Source organism: Dermochelys coriacea, chromosome 6, assembly GCF_009764565.3.
Source record: "Dermochelys coriacea isolate rDerCor1 chromosome 6, rDerCor1.pri.v4, whole genome shotgun sequence".
NCBI classification, from domain to species: Eukaryota; Metazoa; Chordata; order Testudines; family Dermochelyidae; genus Dermochelys; species Dermochelys coriacea.
In genome coordinates, this window is record NC_050073.1 from 105779604 (window position 1) to 105796412 (window position 16809).

General features: G+C 42.5%; 1 protein-coding gene across 7 annotated transcripts in view; it reads right to left on the bottom strand.

Annotated features, from left to right (window-relative positions):
- The window catches only part of BEGAIN (brain enriched guanylate kinase associated), a 255234-nt gene that overhangs the window by 81785 nt on the left and 156640 nt on the right, over positions 1-16809 (bottom strand). For all 7 annotated transcript variants that reach the window (XM_043516807.1, XM_038404268.2, XM_043516804.1 and 4 more), the window contains one exon: positions 8910-8976. In XM_043516807.1, the coding sequence (XP_043372742.1) occupies positions 8910-8976 (67 nt within the window). The remainder of the gene's footprint in view (positions 1-8909; positions 8977-16809) is intronic.

Here is a 16809-nt window from a genome sequence, read left to right on the forward strand (position 1 = left end):
GATGACCTCCTGAGGTCCCTTTCAACCCTGATATTCTATGATTCATCTATTGCCATTACTAGTGGAAAACTAACTCCTGTACACACACACACACACACACAGAATAAAAAAATACGAGTCTGTGCCTGCTCAAGTCATGTGCACAGAACAGCTGATGTGTACGCAAGTCACAGATTTGTGCATGTATATGCATTTACATGTCCACAATGCTGACAAGTGCATGCAGCTTGGGCCTGGGTAATTCGTGTGTGCAAAAATGCAATTTTGGGCCTAGGCTTTTAAAAGTTTGGTCTTGTGTGTGTTCATCTTTGGCAACCAGGGCCAGCTCCAGGCACCAGCTAAGGAAGCGCGTGACTAGGGCGGCAGGCGGTGCTTCGGTGGCTCACTGCCCGTCCTTTTTTTCTTTTTGGCTTCGGCAGTCCGGGCTGCGCTTTTTTGCTGGGGGCGGCAAAAAAGCTTGAGCCGGCCCTGTTGGCAACAGCTGAACACTTTGTCATGCTGATGAGGTTACTGAAAAAGATTTGGCAGAGAAAAATTGAATGCAGAGTGAATTTGTGGGGGGGAAAGAAGGTGTGTGTGAGCAATAGATAGATATGGGTTTGGGAGTAAAGAAAAGTGGCTCTAAGATAAAAAGAAAAGGTCTTAAAAACATCTAGGAAATTAGATTTTTCAATAGCTATTTTTATAAATTCCTTGGCATTTAGAGTAATTTCATTCCAAAAAGAAGCTTTTTAGGATTTTTTTTTCTTGGTTCTAGGAAACACACATTTTCTCTGAATTCTGCCCTGACTAACTATCCCTCTAAATGTCTCTGAAAATTCACAGCTGTCCTCACTGAATGTGAGAAAATGAGCCTGTCAGGTAGAGCTGACTCTAAATTTTCTTCTCTTTGGAATGCAAATCCTTTTAAAGTATATTTAGGTCACCTCCATTTCACTTTCATCAGGCATTCAGCAAAAAGAAAAAATGCAAGTGCTTCTTAGTGAAGAAAAAAGAGGTGCTCTAAATCACTCCAACTGCTCAAAGTCATCTTCAAAGTAGTCATTCTTTATGCAGGAGCAAAATCACATGCTGGGTTTTCAGAGTCCTTAGGTATAAGTGAGAAATAGCCTGACATTTCCTAGTTGTATCCATCTTCCACTTTTTTTATTTAAATACTAATGGCTGATTGGTAGCTGTCATGGGAAAATCAGGCACAGATTTTTATTCTAAAGTCAATGCGTTGGCTCACCCAGAGAGACAAGGTGGGTGAAGTAATACCTTTTTATTGGTTTATTGCCTTGATTCAATTGGTTTGTTAGACGTTTATGCAAAACCTGAGGTTTCCAACCAAATTCACCAACCCTTCCCCTGACTCTTCAGTTCCATTGCCCTATCTCTAACAAGCTGTTTTGGGGATTCTCTGGCAATTCTCAAAAACTGGGGGGGGGGGAGGGAATCATTTCAGGTCAAATGAAATGTTGAATGCCTTATCTTTGACTATTTTAAAATATTTAATTTAGTTTTTAAAAACTAAAAGGAAATGTTGAAATGAATTGTTTTGAACTGAAAATTGAAATGCTTTATTTAAAAAAAGTCAACTTTTTTTTAAAATTTTTTCTAACTTTTTTTTCATTTTTTCTCCCAACTGTGAAACCAGAGCGGTAACTAGGCATTTTGGCATTCTGGGTGAACAAGCATATTTGCACCCACTACCGTTTTTTTGAGTTAGGATATTATAGAGTAATAACACATTTATTTTTGTGTATTGGTACAGCAGGTAGACAATAAAAGCTACTGTATGATTCTTTTAGGTGCTACATTCATTTTCACACAATCCTTTAACATGCTTATAGCATCCTATATATCCTGTAAGTAAACTCATTGTTAGGTACTGAAAAATAACATGGACTGAAAATAATCATAACATAAATATGGATACTGCAATGACTTAATAGCATAAAACATATTCAGAAAGACAAGAGGTTGCATTTCTGTTTATAAAAGAAGCAATACTGGTGGTTTTCCATCACCCCACAGTGAGACTGTGGCTAGAATAAACAGCCATTTCTCTCAGTGACACAGTGGAGAATAAAAGGGGCTCAAGAGTAAACAAAGAATGAATCTACCATGGAGGAGGATTATCTAGCAATTGAATTCCCACCATAGCAGAAGCCATCCTTTCTCTGGCCTTTATATGATGGAGTCAGCCATTTTAGGGTGGGGGAGGTTATAAGATTTGCTTTTTACCTTTTGCATTGTGATTTTATTTTTCTAAGAAGAGTATTGATTATTGTTTGCTTCCTAGTACAATATTATGATTGGTTTATACCAGATCATTTCTCCTGCTGAATCCTGCCAAGGAAATTGTGATTTATGTCCCTTTTAAAGGTAAAGGATTATAGCAGCATGGCTTGTTTGTATAAGGCCAGTGTGGGAAGTATCATTCAGTTGCAGAAGCTATGTTGTGATAACTGATAAGAGGCATCACACATCCTGCATCTTGGCAAGAGGTTAGATTAGATGACTGTTTGGGGTCCCTTCTAACTCTATGGTTCTATGGCATTTAACTTCTGGCCAGGCAAGGCCCCTCACACCTAAGTGTGGAGACAGAAGAGAGTATATGGCTGTGGTGATTGTGAAATCAGATTATGTGGTGCTTCAGTGTGAGACAATGCCAATGCCATGGTGTAGCGGGGTGGTCACCCGCTCCAGGCTTGAAAGGGTTACAGCCAGCCCTGGGAGAGAGCTGGGGCTGTGAGCCAAAGGCTAGGCTGATGGGGAAGGCAGCCACTGTTGGGACCACGCCCCAATCGGGCCACAGCTGGCCTTATAAAAGGCTGTGAGCCAGGAGCTCAGGCAGCCTCTTTCTAGCTGTGGAGAGAGGAGGGACTGGCTGCGTGGGAGCTCACCAGGGTTCCTAGAGTGAAGCAGGGCTGGGGAAAGGCCAGAGGCGCTGTGGAGCTCCAGGCTGGAAAACTCCCAGCCTGCAGGCCTTGCTGAAGGCCTAAAGCAGGTACTGGGGTTGCAGAGGGGCAGCCTAAGCATAGGCAAAGGCAGCAGGTCCAAACCCTCCTTGCCGATGATGAGTGGGTACAGACTGCGGTCTGCCCCAGTGTGTGGGGGCTAGATGAGGACTGGCAATAGCCACTGAGGCAAGGTGGGGATTCCCCAGGGTGGGGAGACCCAGAGACTGCCAGGAGACTGCAGAGGGCAGAACCCTGAGGGAAGGGGCACTGGGGTCTGGGAGGGACACTGGGGCCTGAAGCAAGTGGGACACCAGCCTGCAGAGGGCACTCTGGAGGCTGGAGAGCTAATTCCCAGGATGACCAGCGGGAAGCACTGTGCTGGTGAGTTGCGTCTTGCTACACATGGTTGTAGTGAGTAGATGGACACATCACCGGCCCTGGTCTCATAGAGAAGGGTGTCAGGAACAGACTGGCTGGATCACAGCCTAGAATGCTACAAGGACCAGTCACAGTGGACATGCTTCTTTGCTAGTGCATATCTCACCAGCTGCCCCAATCCAGATTTGCACCTAGTGCAGATTTCCCTATTGGCCTCTTCATCTGTGCAGTCAATGGCCTGTATTTTTATCTGTCTGGGCACAACTGAAAATTGTCCGTAGTCCAAAAGTAGAGACTTTCTAAAAGAAAAGCCAAGGTGTGTTCAGCATCCTGGGCCAGTCTGTCCTGAAAGTGTCAATTCCCTGATGTGTGAGTGCACCTTGCTGGCCAGGGAATGGAGCATTATAACAATGGGTCAGAGGGAGGCTTCTTATTCTGTTCTCTGTAATAACAATTGAATCAGGCTGGGGCAGCAACAGATAAGGGTAGGTCACAGTAACAGGAAAACACAGGTCAAGACGGGAGCAGGGCATGTTTTACCCCTTCTGAGGGCTGACTAAAAGGGCATGTTTTACTTGTGCAGTGTTTACTTTCTTTGTTTCTGCTGTTGCTTCCCCTAACTGCAAATCACAAGTGGCCCAGGAGGTCTTCGTTTTTCTTGGCTGAACACTTTCTCCTAAGCATGGGAGGTCCCTCTGTCCTCCCTCCCCATTTTTGCCAAGCAGAGCAGGTGGCTCATCCAACCGGGGTAACTGTTACCCACTCTGCCCAGTCCTGTGCTGGGGCTTTGTCCTCTGCCACCATGTGGCAGCGCCTCACCCCTGGATGAACCCTGGCTCCTAACCCCTGCTATTTTGCTCTTTGGCTCCTCCCCTGCCTCTACCTCCAGCTGTTTGCCCCCTACCCCCATGCAGTCAGTTTCCACCCCCTGCTCAGACCCTACCCTACCTCATTTGCTCCCTTTGCACCCCTTTAACTTTTTAAATCCCCAGCGAGGGCAGCAGCTTCAGCAGATGTTGCTGAGCATGCTCATTGCGCAGTAGGAGTCAAGCAGCACTCAGCGCCCTGCCTGCCTGCCACCCTGCCCAGGGTTCTAGTGCTTGGAAGCCTGATCCGGCTGGGATCACTGGGCCTGTAATCTTGTGGGCAGAGGAGGCCCTGAGCATCCTGGGCTCCTGCCAGATGCTGCGGGGCCCAATCCTATGGGGGGCCCTGACACTGCTGGGCCTGATCCTGTGGGCTGCCCCATTTCGTGTCCCTGGCGGCTCAGTGCCCTGGTCAGCTGCCCTACTCGCCTTGCCCTAATTATGGCCCTGTATGAAACTGACACTAATTTGCAAAATGTTGCAGTATCACGGAATCTACTTTTTTGACACGAAACGTCTTCCAAAAACTTTTGCCCAACGAGACCTCTTTCTTTTCAGTGATATCTCCATGACAGACTCCTTGAGTTCTGGACATTGCTAAACTGTAGTCATATTTCATTCATCTGGAGGTTTCCCCTGTTGGAGTTGTTGGAGAATGAATTATGGACATGAGACTAGATAAGCCCAAGAACGTACAAGATTTGAATAAAGCCGAGTCTGGAACCCCAGAGCTCTGCTCCTCACTTGTAGACAGGAATCGGAATAACAATCAGTGGAGTGCTCAAGTGTCTTAACACATTTTGTGGCCTGACACTCATTTATGCTGATCTTTCTTTACAATAGGTATAAATGTAACTTCTCTCTATTTTACACTGCAAGAGTGGCCATAATATAAATGAGAATCAGGTCCTCATGGCATACTAGTACCTGAAACCCTAACCCCGGCCCCTGAAAATGACTAAAAACTTAAAAATTGGATAGAAGCAGACTGCAGTTCCCAGTGATGATTGAATCTGGCGATATTCTAAACCAATGTTTCCCAAACTAGGGACACCGCTTGTTCAGGGAAAGCCCCTGGCGGGCCAGGCCGGTTTGTTTACCTGGCGCGTCCACAGGTTCGGCTGATCGCGACTCCCACTGGCCGCAGTTCGCTGTGCCTGGCCAATGGGGGCTGCGAGAAGCGGCGGCCAGTACATCCCTCTGCCTGCACCACTTCCCGCAGCCCCCATTGGCCTGGAGCAGCGAACTGCCAGGGGCTTTCCCTGAACAAGCGGCATCCCAAGTTTGGGAAACATTCTTCTAAACAAAAAGAGCTCTATTATGCTTGTAGCTGTCCTCAGTGCTTCACACAGGTTCAACAGATATTCTAGGCTTCAGGGTGATGTTTGGGATTATTGCATGTTCTGTGTGGGTATTTGTGTGGAGGATGTGTGTGTGCTGGGAGATTTGTGTTGATTTGTGCTGGTGAACCAAGTAATCCACCTGTGCAATCTCCTTCATACAACCAGTGAAATTGTTGCATGCAAATCTGCTGTAGATTAAGGGTGGTGTTGGTTGCGTTTCCTCTGATATCCCAATGTGTGGCATAGATAGATACATGCCTTGCTATAGCTGTAGACCACATGGGTGTAATTTCTGAAGTCAAAATGGTGAAGAACTTAAAAATTGGACAGTAAAGACTGAAAATCCAAATGATTTGAACCTTGTGATATTGTTTGTATTTTACTTCTCTACAAGTTGATGATGACAGGAGCATGCAAATCTTCTCCATATCCAGATCTTAACTATGCTATAAACAGACTTTGTAGCAGCAGAAGCTGAAGTTCTTAGTCTGTTAGCTTCTGGTGTAACATGAATTTGGTATGGCAATGCTTATTTAGATCATACTAACATTGATTTTTATCTGAATAAGGACCGCATGTTTCAACCTTTAGCCACGTTCAGCAGGGATACTATGGATTACATTTTTGTTTTTGGACTTTCAATTGGGTAACAATACTTGGCTAGAGTCACAAGGTTAACATTTTTTAAAAAAATGTTTTATAGGTCAGTATTTAAAAGCAGGAATAGGTTAAGAGAAAAACAACTGATACACAAAGAAAAATCTGTGTTTTTTCTATTTAATGGAACTAATTTTTACACCACTTTCAACAGTAGGCACAAGTGAATTTAAAATTCCAGATTCCTCCAAAATAGGGCAGTTACTAGATCTTTTTTTTGCCTTGTCCACCTAATATTTTTCTTTCTTTTTTTTGGGGGGGGGGAGGAGGGTAGAGGCAAAAACATAGCAAATTTAGGCCCCAATCCTGCACCAGCAGAGAAGCATTCAGAGCCCTTTGTCTGAGCAGCATTCCTTTAACTTCAATGGGACTTCACCTGCAGACATCCTGTTGTAGGACTAGGACTGTAAAAGTATTGCCTCTGTTCCCCAGCCTCCTCCCTGTTCATTCCATTTGGATATGTTAACTGTTCAGTACCCAAATATGAACCAAAATACATAGGCAAAGGTAAAGCAGGGCTTGCATGAGTTTTTTTGCCTATTTTTTAAGTTTATTGGGATTTCTATAAAATATAAAACAGCACCATCCATCTAGAGGCTTTAAATGCTTTTGAAATACAGTGAAACACAAACTGACCTAGACAACAAAAATCCATCCCACTGCTTCCCCAACATAGAAAGTGGGGAGAGAGAGACCTCTGTGATCCTAGCCCACAGTAATAGCCAGTTCAGCTTTTAATTCATCCCACTCTTCCCAAAAGCTTGAAAATCAAATGATTTGGGCCATTTGAATCAAGCATGGCACACTATCTGCTATACTCCTCCTTGTTTTTATTAGTTTCCATTTGATTTTGTCTGGTTTTGCCAACAGGTTCTCCTGTCTCAATGTTCCAGAAGACAAAGCAACTCTGAGATTAAGTGCTCCATAAAGCCTTGGAGATCCTCTTCAGTTCCTGTGAATCAGTCTTCACTTCCTCTCATGCTGGAAGGAATAAAGAAAGGTGAGGTTCTCCACTGGGACCATGTCCTGTTCCACTCACTGCGAGATTCTCTTCTCATGCTTTAAAGCACAGATTCTCTTGTGGGTCTGAGAGCTCATGTTCATTCCAAAGTATCTGGTATGACCTAGAAAACTGTTGCTTTCTATGAGTGCCTGGAGTTACCTCTCTTTTTGTTTAACAGTTGGAATTTTGAAGTGTCATTATTTAGTTGTATTGTGGTCGCAATGACAATGTGCTAGATGCTGTCCGAATACAGCTGGAGACACAATCCCTGTTCCAAGGATCTTGCAATAAAAGAAGAAATGAGCATATCCTGGGTGGAGGACAAGGATATAATCAAATATATATAACCTAAAAACAAATCTGCTCACTGTCTCCATCATTGCCCCTCACTTTATCAATTATTTTCCAGTCACTAATGTCCTGATGTTTTAACAACTATGGACCACATCTTGCATCCTTTATTTGCACAAAATTCCTGGGATACGAATGGGTCCAAGGATATTTGGAGCCTGAAGGAGGAATCTTCAGATTTAAGGTTCTGTTTCCAATTTTCTGTTTAGGGCTGGGGGGGCTTTAAATTGTGCATTCCTGGATTCCCTCCCTATTTCACCCTCCAGTGTCTAACAATCCATTTCCTGTCCTCTTCTTTTTCTAAATCTGAAATTCCCCCATCTTCATCAGGCACATTGTCAAGCCCAGTTTGTTTTGCATAGCTCCAGTCTGCCTCTCCATTCAACTGTTATATGCTATTCTGTGCAATATGCCCCAGGCGCGGCACTAGCATCCTTAAAGGGCTGTGTCAGCGTTAAGTATGTATGTGCACGCATGAGGGATTGTTAAAGGACCAGAAAGGAAGGTGAGTTGGGAATGGATGGTTACAGGGTCAAAGTGAGGATGTGAAGGGTACAGGAAGGGTAAAGACCTGAAGACCTTTTGAGATCCAGGCACTGCAATAGAATTCCTCACAATACAATGTTTACAATTGTTGTTCCATGCATATCCCTCCTCAACATCACACCCACATTTCTCTTTAAAATCTTCCTAGAAATGAATATTATGTTAAAAGTGCATTAACAAATAAGCATAACCACTAATGAAATTACAGAGTATTTTTACAGCTCCAAGCAGAGTGTGACTGTGTATTCATGTGGTTTATTCATAATGCTCATAAACGCAGAGGCCCATACCTGGTGCAATAATTTCTCCCCTCTTAGTTACTAACTGGCCTATGGCAGTAGGACCAGTGTTGACACAGAAATGAATATACTGAGACTGACTGATAGTTATGACAGGATATGAAAAGACTCTCCAAGCTCAATTAAATCACTTGATAAAGCTGAATGAATGTACCAAAGAGCCATGAAAAATTTTTCAGTTTGGTCATTTGGATTGCCTCATTTAAATCTTTTTTTCTTAATTAAAACCTAAATATTACAAACCTAAGGAAAAAGAAGATATTGACCAGAATTCTTTAAAGCCAAGATTGTCCAGCAAGATCATCAACTGATATAAATTGACACATCTTCATTTAAGTTAATAGAACTATGCAGATATACACCAGCTACAGGGCTGGCTCATTACATTGATAAAGTCAATGCTCCCTGGTTTAGTATCCCCTTGTGTACAGCACAAGCTTAATTATACCAGTTATGCAGCCATTTGTCCTGTAGCTTAAGAACTATAAAAATATATTTAATTTTTAAAAAAAACTTACCATCCTGTAAAGTTTGTCTTCCAAGTCCTGATTAATTCTTTGTAAGGCTAGGTAATTGTTTTGTATCCTAAAACAAAGATGATATAATATAATTAGAAGTGTTTGCATATTTCTTTTTACCTGTATTTTTGCACCTCAGTATGAACTTGGACTCCCATTAATATTAAAGTATATTTACTTCTGCTGCCTATCAATGGTTATGAGTTTAATGACTGGAAGATAGCTAATGTAACGCCAAAGGGCTCTAGAGGTGATCCCCGGCAATTACAGACCAGTAAGTCTAATATCCGTACTGGGAAAATTAGTTGAAACAATAGTAAATAATAAAATTGTCAGACACCTAGAAGAACATAAATTGTGGGGCAAAAGTCAAAATGGTTTCTGTAAAGGGAAATCATGTCTTACTAATTTATTAGAGTTCTCTGAAGGGGTCAACAAACATGTGGACAAGGGGGATCCAGTGGACATAGTGTACTTAGATTTCCAGAAAGCCTTTGACAAGGTTCCTCACCAAAGGCTCTTACATAAATGAAGTTGTCATGGGATAAGAGAGGAGATCCTTTCATGGATTGAGAACTGGTTAAAAGGGAACAAAGGGTAGGAATAAATGTTAAATTTTCAGAATGGAGAGGGGTAACTAGTGGTGTTCCCCAAGGGTCAGTCCTAGGACCAATCCTATTCAACTTATTCATAAATGATCTGGAGAAAGGGGTAAACAGTGAGGTGGCAAAGTTTGCAGATGATACTAAACTGCTCAAGATAGTTAAGACCAAAGCGGACTGTGAAGAACTTCAAAAAGATCTTACAAAACTAAGAGATTGGGCAACAAATGGCAAATGAAATTTAATGTAGATAAATGTAAAGTAATGCGCATTGGAAAAAATAACCCCAACTATACATACAATATGATGGGAGCTAGTTTAGCTACAACTAATCAGGAAAGAGATCTTGGAGTCATCATGGATAGTTCTCTGAAGATGTCCACACACTGTGCAGCAGCAGTCAAAAAAACAGGATGTTAGGAATCATTAAAAAACGGATGGAGAATATCTTATTGCCCTTATATAAATCCATGGTATGCCCGCATCTTGAATACTGCGTACAGATGTGGTCTCCTCATCTCAAAAAAGATGTACCAGCATTAGAATAGGTTCAGAGAAGGGCAACTAAAATGATTATGGGTTTGGAACAGTCCCATATGAGGAGAGATTAAAGAGGTTAGGACTTTTCATCTTGGAAAAGAGGAGACCAAGGGGGATATGACAGAGGTATTTGAAATCATGAGTGGTGTGGAGAAAGAGAATAAGGAAAAGTTATTTACTAGTTCCCATAATATAAGAACTAGGGGCCACCAAATTAAATTAATGGGCAGCAGGTTTAAAACAAATAAAAGGAAGTTCTTCACACAGTGCACAGTCAACCTGTGGAACTCCTTGCCTGGGGAGGTTGTGAAGGCTAGGACTATAACAGAGTTTAAAAGAGAACTAGATAACCTCCATGAATTTAAGTCCATTAATGGCTATTAGCCAGGATGGGTAAGGAATGGTGTCCCTAGCTTCTGTTTGTCAGAGGGTGGAGCTGGATGGCAGGAGAGAGATCACTTGATTGTTATCTGTTGGGTTCACTCCCTCTGGGGCACCTGGCATTGGCCACTGTCAGCAGACAGGATGCTGGGCTGGATGGACCTTTGGTCTGACCCAGTATGGCCATTCTTACGTTAAAGCCCAAGGCTTTAGCAATATATTTACCATCCACTTCTTGAGAGAACCACTGTCATATTTTCTTACTCTATTTAGAGGCAAATTGTGCCAGAAGCCCCGAAAGCACAAGAGCCAGTGCCATTCCCAGGCATAAGTATGCATGGAGCACCAGAATGTGAGAACCTGAACAGAGGGTGAATCTGTACACCATGCTAAGGAATTTTGGTGGTAGAGCAGGGGGGAGAGGCATGGTCTGCAGATTATCAACTGCATGGATTCACAAACTTTTCAAATCTGAGCATTAAGTTGCCAATGGTCCCTATCTGCTTACAGAAGAGGCCATTGGCAACTTAATGTTCAGGTTTGAAAAGTTAATCTAAATGCCTCTCAAATCTCTGCATTGGACATCTCATGGGAAAAGACCTAAGGCCTTCTTCACTATGATGTCCTAGGCAATGGACCCTGCTAATAGTGAACTTGGATATAATGAACAACTGGGCCTAGGATGAGAAGTTTGAATCTGAATTCAGCTTCCCCAAAGTAGAGTGGGCCTAGAACCAATGGTTTTGGTTTGACTGATTATAGAGATAGGGAAAAGCTTTGAAATGAGGACTAAACTATGGATTCAAACTGCCCTAGAGTTGGGTGAGGGGATGGTCAGGCCTATCTCTGATTTACAATGAAATAGAGTGGCATTTCAAACCTATTTCCACTGCTTTGTGCTGTAAAGATTTTTCCTTCCAATTATATGGCAAAATTCCCCATTTAGAGACTGCACCAGCAGATCATAATTCTGGGATTGTGCTTTCCCTATGTGCCCAGAATTCTTTTGGGGTTGCAGGGTAGGGAGAATGGAATCTAGGTGTTAAAATCTGTGAGGAAAAATTTTGCCCCTAGTAAAGCCGTGGGGAAAAAGGAGGACTTCCCTATGGAGGAAATTCCCACCGGGGGGAGGGGATCAACTCAACGCCCTTGAGCGCTATTTTGAGAGCCTAAAGAGGGCTAAGGTGCTGTACAGAACTTTTGCTGGCCCACTACACAGAGGTGAACTTCACCCTAGAAAAGGGCTCTGTGGTAATGTCTGCCAAGTGGATGACCAAATTGGTGAGAGAGCGTGTACAACGAGCCCTTGTACAGGACTAGAGGTCAGTTCATGAAATCACCAGCTGAACTGATTACATCTCTTGATGTCATTGTACAAATTTCTAGGTGATTAAATGGCTTGGCTGGAGTTCACAGATCTCTGTATCTTCTCTATTCCTATCACATGCAGCAATTCATATTAAGCCTCTATATAGATATCTGCTTCTGCAGCCACCATATATGCTGTCACTGCTAGCCAGATTAAACATGACAAAGAAAAGTCTGAGGCTGTATTGCACCCTACCCACCTTCCTCCAGCAAAAGCAATAGGAGAGAGAGAACAAATGCTACAGGTATGTCTACATAGCAAAGAGAAATCTGTGGTTGGCCTGTGCCAGCCGACTCAGGTTTGGACTGTGGGGCTGTTTCATTGCTGTGTAGATTTCCAGGTTCAGGCTGGAGCCCAAGCCCTAGACCCTCCCACCCTGCAGGGTCCTAGAGTCCGGGCTCCATCCCAAGCCCAGAAGTCTACACAGCAATGAAACAGCTCAGCAATCCGAGCTTGAGTCAGCTGACATGAGGGCTGATGCTTGACCTAATGCTTCTCTAGCTTGTTAACTATCTATGCTGTTCCGATGGGGGCATACGATGGAGAGTAGCTGATCCCTGTGGCTTTGCTCCTAATTGAGCACAGGCCTGATTTTGCACTGTTTTGCTATTGACTTCAAAGAGCACAGGAGCACATTAACACAACTCTTCCTGTGACACATAGTAGTCTCCTGAGGGCTGTAATATTTTGGTCTAATTTTAGTTGTTGGGTTTAGTGTGGATGCTGGGTGGTGTTGGTGGCCTGTGATATACAGGAGGTCAGCATAGGGCCTGGTCTACACTAGGAATTGACACTTCTGAGCAATGCACTTAAACCAACCTTAACCCCCGCCCCCCGGGTAGGCAGTGTTAGGCAGACAGGAGAATTCTCCCATCGACCGAGCTGCTGTCTCTTGGGGAGGTGGATTGCCTACACTGACTGGAGGGTTTCTCCTGTTGGTGCAGAGTCTTCACTGGAGCGCTATAGAGGCACTGCTGTGGTCGCACCACTGTGCTGCAGTCGCGGTTTCTGTGTAGACAAGCCCTAGGCGATCTGGTGGTCCCTTCTAATATTAAACTCTTCACTCCAACAGTGCCCCCACTCCATGGGGTTCAGTAGGAATATACCATGGGCTACTGCTCCCTGCTTCTCCTACTCTAACTCCCTACTCCATTTCCATCCAGTTTTACTCTATCCACATGAGTTAGTGGACTGTAGCATATAAACCCTAGTTCTCTGAAGTACTCCTTTTCAAATCAAATTTTTAGAAAATTAACAAAGCTCGCTAAACAAGAGCCAAACCTCAACAAAACAGTGACAGCTGAGGTGTTTAATGCCAATTTTGTTCAGTCTTCACTAAAAAGATAAACTGTGACTCGATAATTAACACAATTAATGTTAATAACAAGGGGGAAGGAACACAAGCCAAAACAGGGAAAGAACAGGTTAAAGGATACTTTAGATAAGTGAGATGTATTCAAGTCCTCAAGACCTGATGAAATTCACCCAAGGGTATTTAAAGGAACTAGCTGAAACAATTTTAGAATCTTTAGTGACGATCTTTGAAAGCTCATGGAGGGTGCGTGAAATCCCTGAGGACTGGAGAAAGGTACTTAAGGGAACCAAGAGCATCTGGAGAAGTATAGACCAGTAAGCCTAACTTCGATACCTGGAAAGATACTGGAACAAATTATTAAACAATCATTTTGTCAAATCCTAGAGGATCATAGGGCTATAAATAAAAGCCAACATGGATTTGTCAAGAAGAAATCATACCAAACCACTTTAATTTCCTGCTTTTGCAGGATTACTAGCGAGTGGATGGGGGAAAGCAAGAGATGTGATACACTTTGATTTTAGTAAGGCTTTTGACAGGGGACACATGAGCTTCTCATAAGCAAATTAGGGAAATGTGGTTTAGATAAAATTACTATAAGGAAGGTGCATAACTGGTTGAAAGACCAGAGTAATTATCAAGGGTTCACTAGCAAACTGTGGAGATGTGTCTGGGGGTGGGAAAGGGGCTTGCAGAGGTCTGTCCTTCGTCTGGTACAATTCAATGCTTCTACTCATGACTTGAATAATGGAGTGGAGATTATGTTTATGAAATCTGTAGAAGACATCAAGCTGGAAAGGGTTGCAAGCACTTTGGAGGACAGGATTAGAATTCAAAACAACCAATGAGAACTTAGAGAACTAGTCTGAAATCAACATTATGAAACTGAATAAGGTGCAGAATACTGTACTTAGGAAGGAAAAATCAAATGCACAACTACAAAGAGGGGAATAATTGGCTAGGCAGTAGTACTTCTAAAAAGGATCTGGGATTACAGTGGATCACAAATTGCATATGAGTGAATATTGTGATGCAATTGTGAAAAAGGCTAATATGGGGTATATTAACAGAGTGTTGTTTATAAGACATGGGAGGTAATTATCTTGCTCTATTTTACACTGGTGAAGTCTCAGCTGGAATACTGTGTCCAGTTCTGGGAACCACACTTTAGAAAAGATGTAGACAAATTGGAGAGTTCAGAGGAAGAGATACAAAAATGATAAAGGTTTAGAAAGCCTGACCAATAAAGAAATGATAAAAACACTGGACATGTTTAGTCTTGAGAAAAGAAGATGGACTGGGGGAGAGGAGGAACCTAATAACAGTCTTCACATATGTTCCCTATGTCCACAGAAGGTAGGACAAGACGTGATTTGGAATCTTAATCTAAGGAGATTTTCCTAATATCTAAGATAAAACTTTCTATCTCTAAGGATAGTTGAATACTGGAATAAGCTTCTAAGGGAGGTTGTGGCATCCCCATCACTGGAGATTTTTAAGAAGAGGTCAGACAAATATCTGTCAGGGTAGTGTAGGTATACTGGTCCTGCCTCAGTGAAGAGGGCTGGACTAGATGACCTCTCAAGGTCTCTTCCAGCCTTTCATTTTTATGAAAATCCCCACAATATAGAAGGAGCTGAGCTTCAGAAAGTGTTTCTATTGAGAACTGTATGCAAAGGTAGTCAAAATAAAGTAGATAAACGCACGCACGCACAAAACCCAAACTGGAAAAATAAAAGACCCACGGGGCCAAAAGAAGTGTCAGTACTGTGAATGGGGAGGGGGAAATGGACCCAGAAATATATATATGGAAAAAAGCATTAAAGGTATGAAAGGAAAATAATATAATATTAAATAAAATCTTTTGGCAATACATTTAAAAATAAAGCAGGAGTGGGGAAAATTAATCTGAGCTGCAATGAACAAATGGTAACATAGCCCTACTTGTAGAAAAAGCATTCACCCAGATTGTCTGAATTTTGCAGTGCCTAAGACTTTTAAATTGGAAAATCTGGCAGCTTTGTAAATTTCAGTGGTAATTGGGTTGACTGAGCTGTGAATTGCCTTTTACAAAGAATGAATTATTTGATGTGACCCTGTTCATTTATTACTTTTTTTGGTGCCTTCTCTGTGTCCTGTAGTAAATTCAATTGTACGGCACCCTTGTGCTCTGTATGTGTGAGTATGTGCACCCATGCAGTGCAACTGCTCATATGTTTGAGGGTCTAACAAAAAATTCTGATCATCACTACCATTAAATATCTGTGGTCTAATGTAGCAGAAAATTCCTTCCCCTTGCAAGATAAAATTCACCCCTGTGCAGAGAGCTCATACAAAGCCTGTGCACTGAGACCTCAAAATGTTGGTTAAATGGAGCATAGGCCTTGTTCTGCTGGCTCTCTGTGCAGGAGGAAATTTCACCTAGATAGCAATTCTGCTTTGAAGAGTGACTGTACAAATGGCACCTTCTTATTCAACAGGTTTGTTCCTTGTCTGTTCTCTAAAGTTTTATCTACTTTCTTACAAATATAAGATGCTTTTTTTTTTTTCTCCTACTAGCACTGCAGAGGAACCAACACAGCTGTGAGGCTCCTGTTCAGGAACCCACTTAAATACATGCTGAAGTCCATCCCTCTATAGTGAAGCACTTAAACACATATGTTGAAGTGGATTTTACTCCTGGTGCAGCAACAGAATTCTATTCTAAATTCCAACTGGAGATGATGGGTTTTGCACAGTTGTTACTGAAGACATCATCTGAGAGTTGTACAGGTGTGGGCGTGGGCCTAATTTGACCAGCAGAACCTTTATTACTGGTTGGGGTACAAAAGAAGGAATGATTCCAGCAGGGCTCTTTAAGCTCAGTTTGAGTTTTCAGGACTGGTAGTCAAAATGCATGGTATTTTTGGGGTTTTTTTTTTTAAACTCTTAAATTGAGCATGCTCTTAAACACAACACAGGTTAGATATTGGGAAAACCTTTCTAACTATAAGGGTAGTTGAGCTCTGGAATAGGCTTTCAAGGGAGGTAATGGAGTTCCCATCATTGGAAACTTTTAGAAACAAGTTGGACAAACACCTCTCAGAGATGGTCAAGGTTTACTTGGTCCTGCCATGGCACAAGGGGCTGGACTTGATGACGTCTCGAGGTCCTTTCCAGCCCTACATTTCTATGATTCTGATATGGAAATCATTGCAAGGCACATGGAACCTCACAATGCCATTTCAGCCATTTTCAAAGCAGAACTATGATTTAAGAGTAGGAATTTCAAAATTGCTCGGCATTGGCCAAACTCGGCTCCCTCTGATGTCAATGGAAGTTTTACCATTGAATTCACTGGGAGCACTTTAGGTCAACATGGTGTGCTTAGAAAATCCTACTCCTTTACAGAATGGTAGGCCACCAAATCATCTAAACATGCCCTCCCTAAACAGGAGATCATTGTGTTTAAAACAAACAAAAAAGACAGTTTGTTTTGGCATTACAGTAGATTAAATTAAGGGTGTGGGAGGCTTTTGAAGCAATGGCTAATGGAGCTTCCAGCCTTCAGGGAGAATGCTGCTCAGAGCAGCAGTACGAGTTTAATGACTGAAATGTTTTTTAGTGTACAAGTGGGACCATGTTACTCTGTGCTTATCTAGTACAGTTGTACTAGTACTTTCTCTTCCTTTAGAAATGAACAACATGGGACAT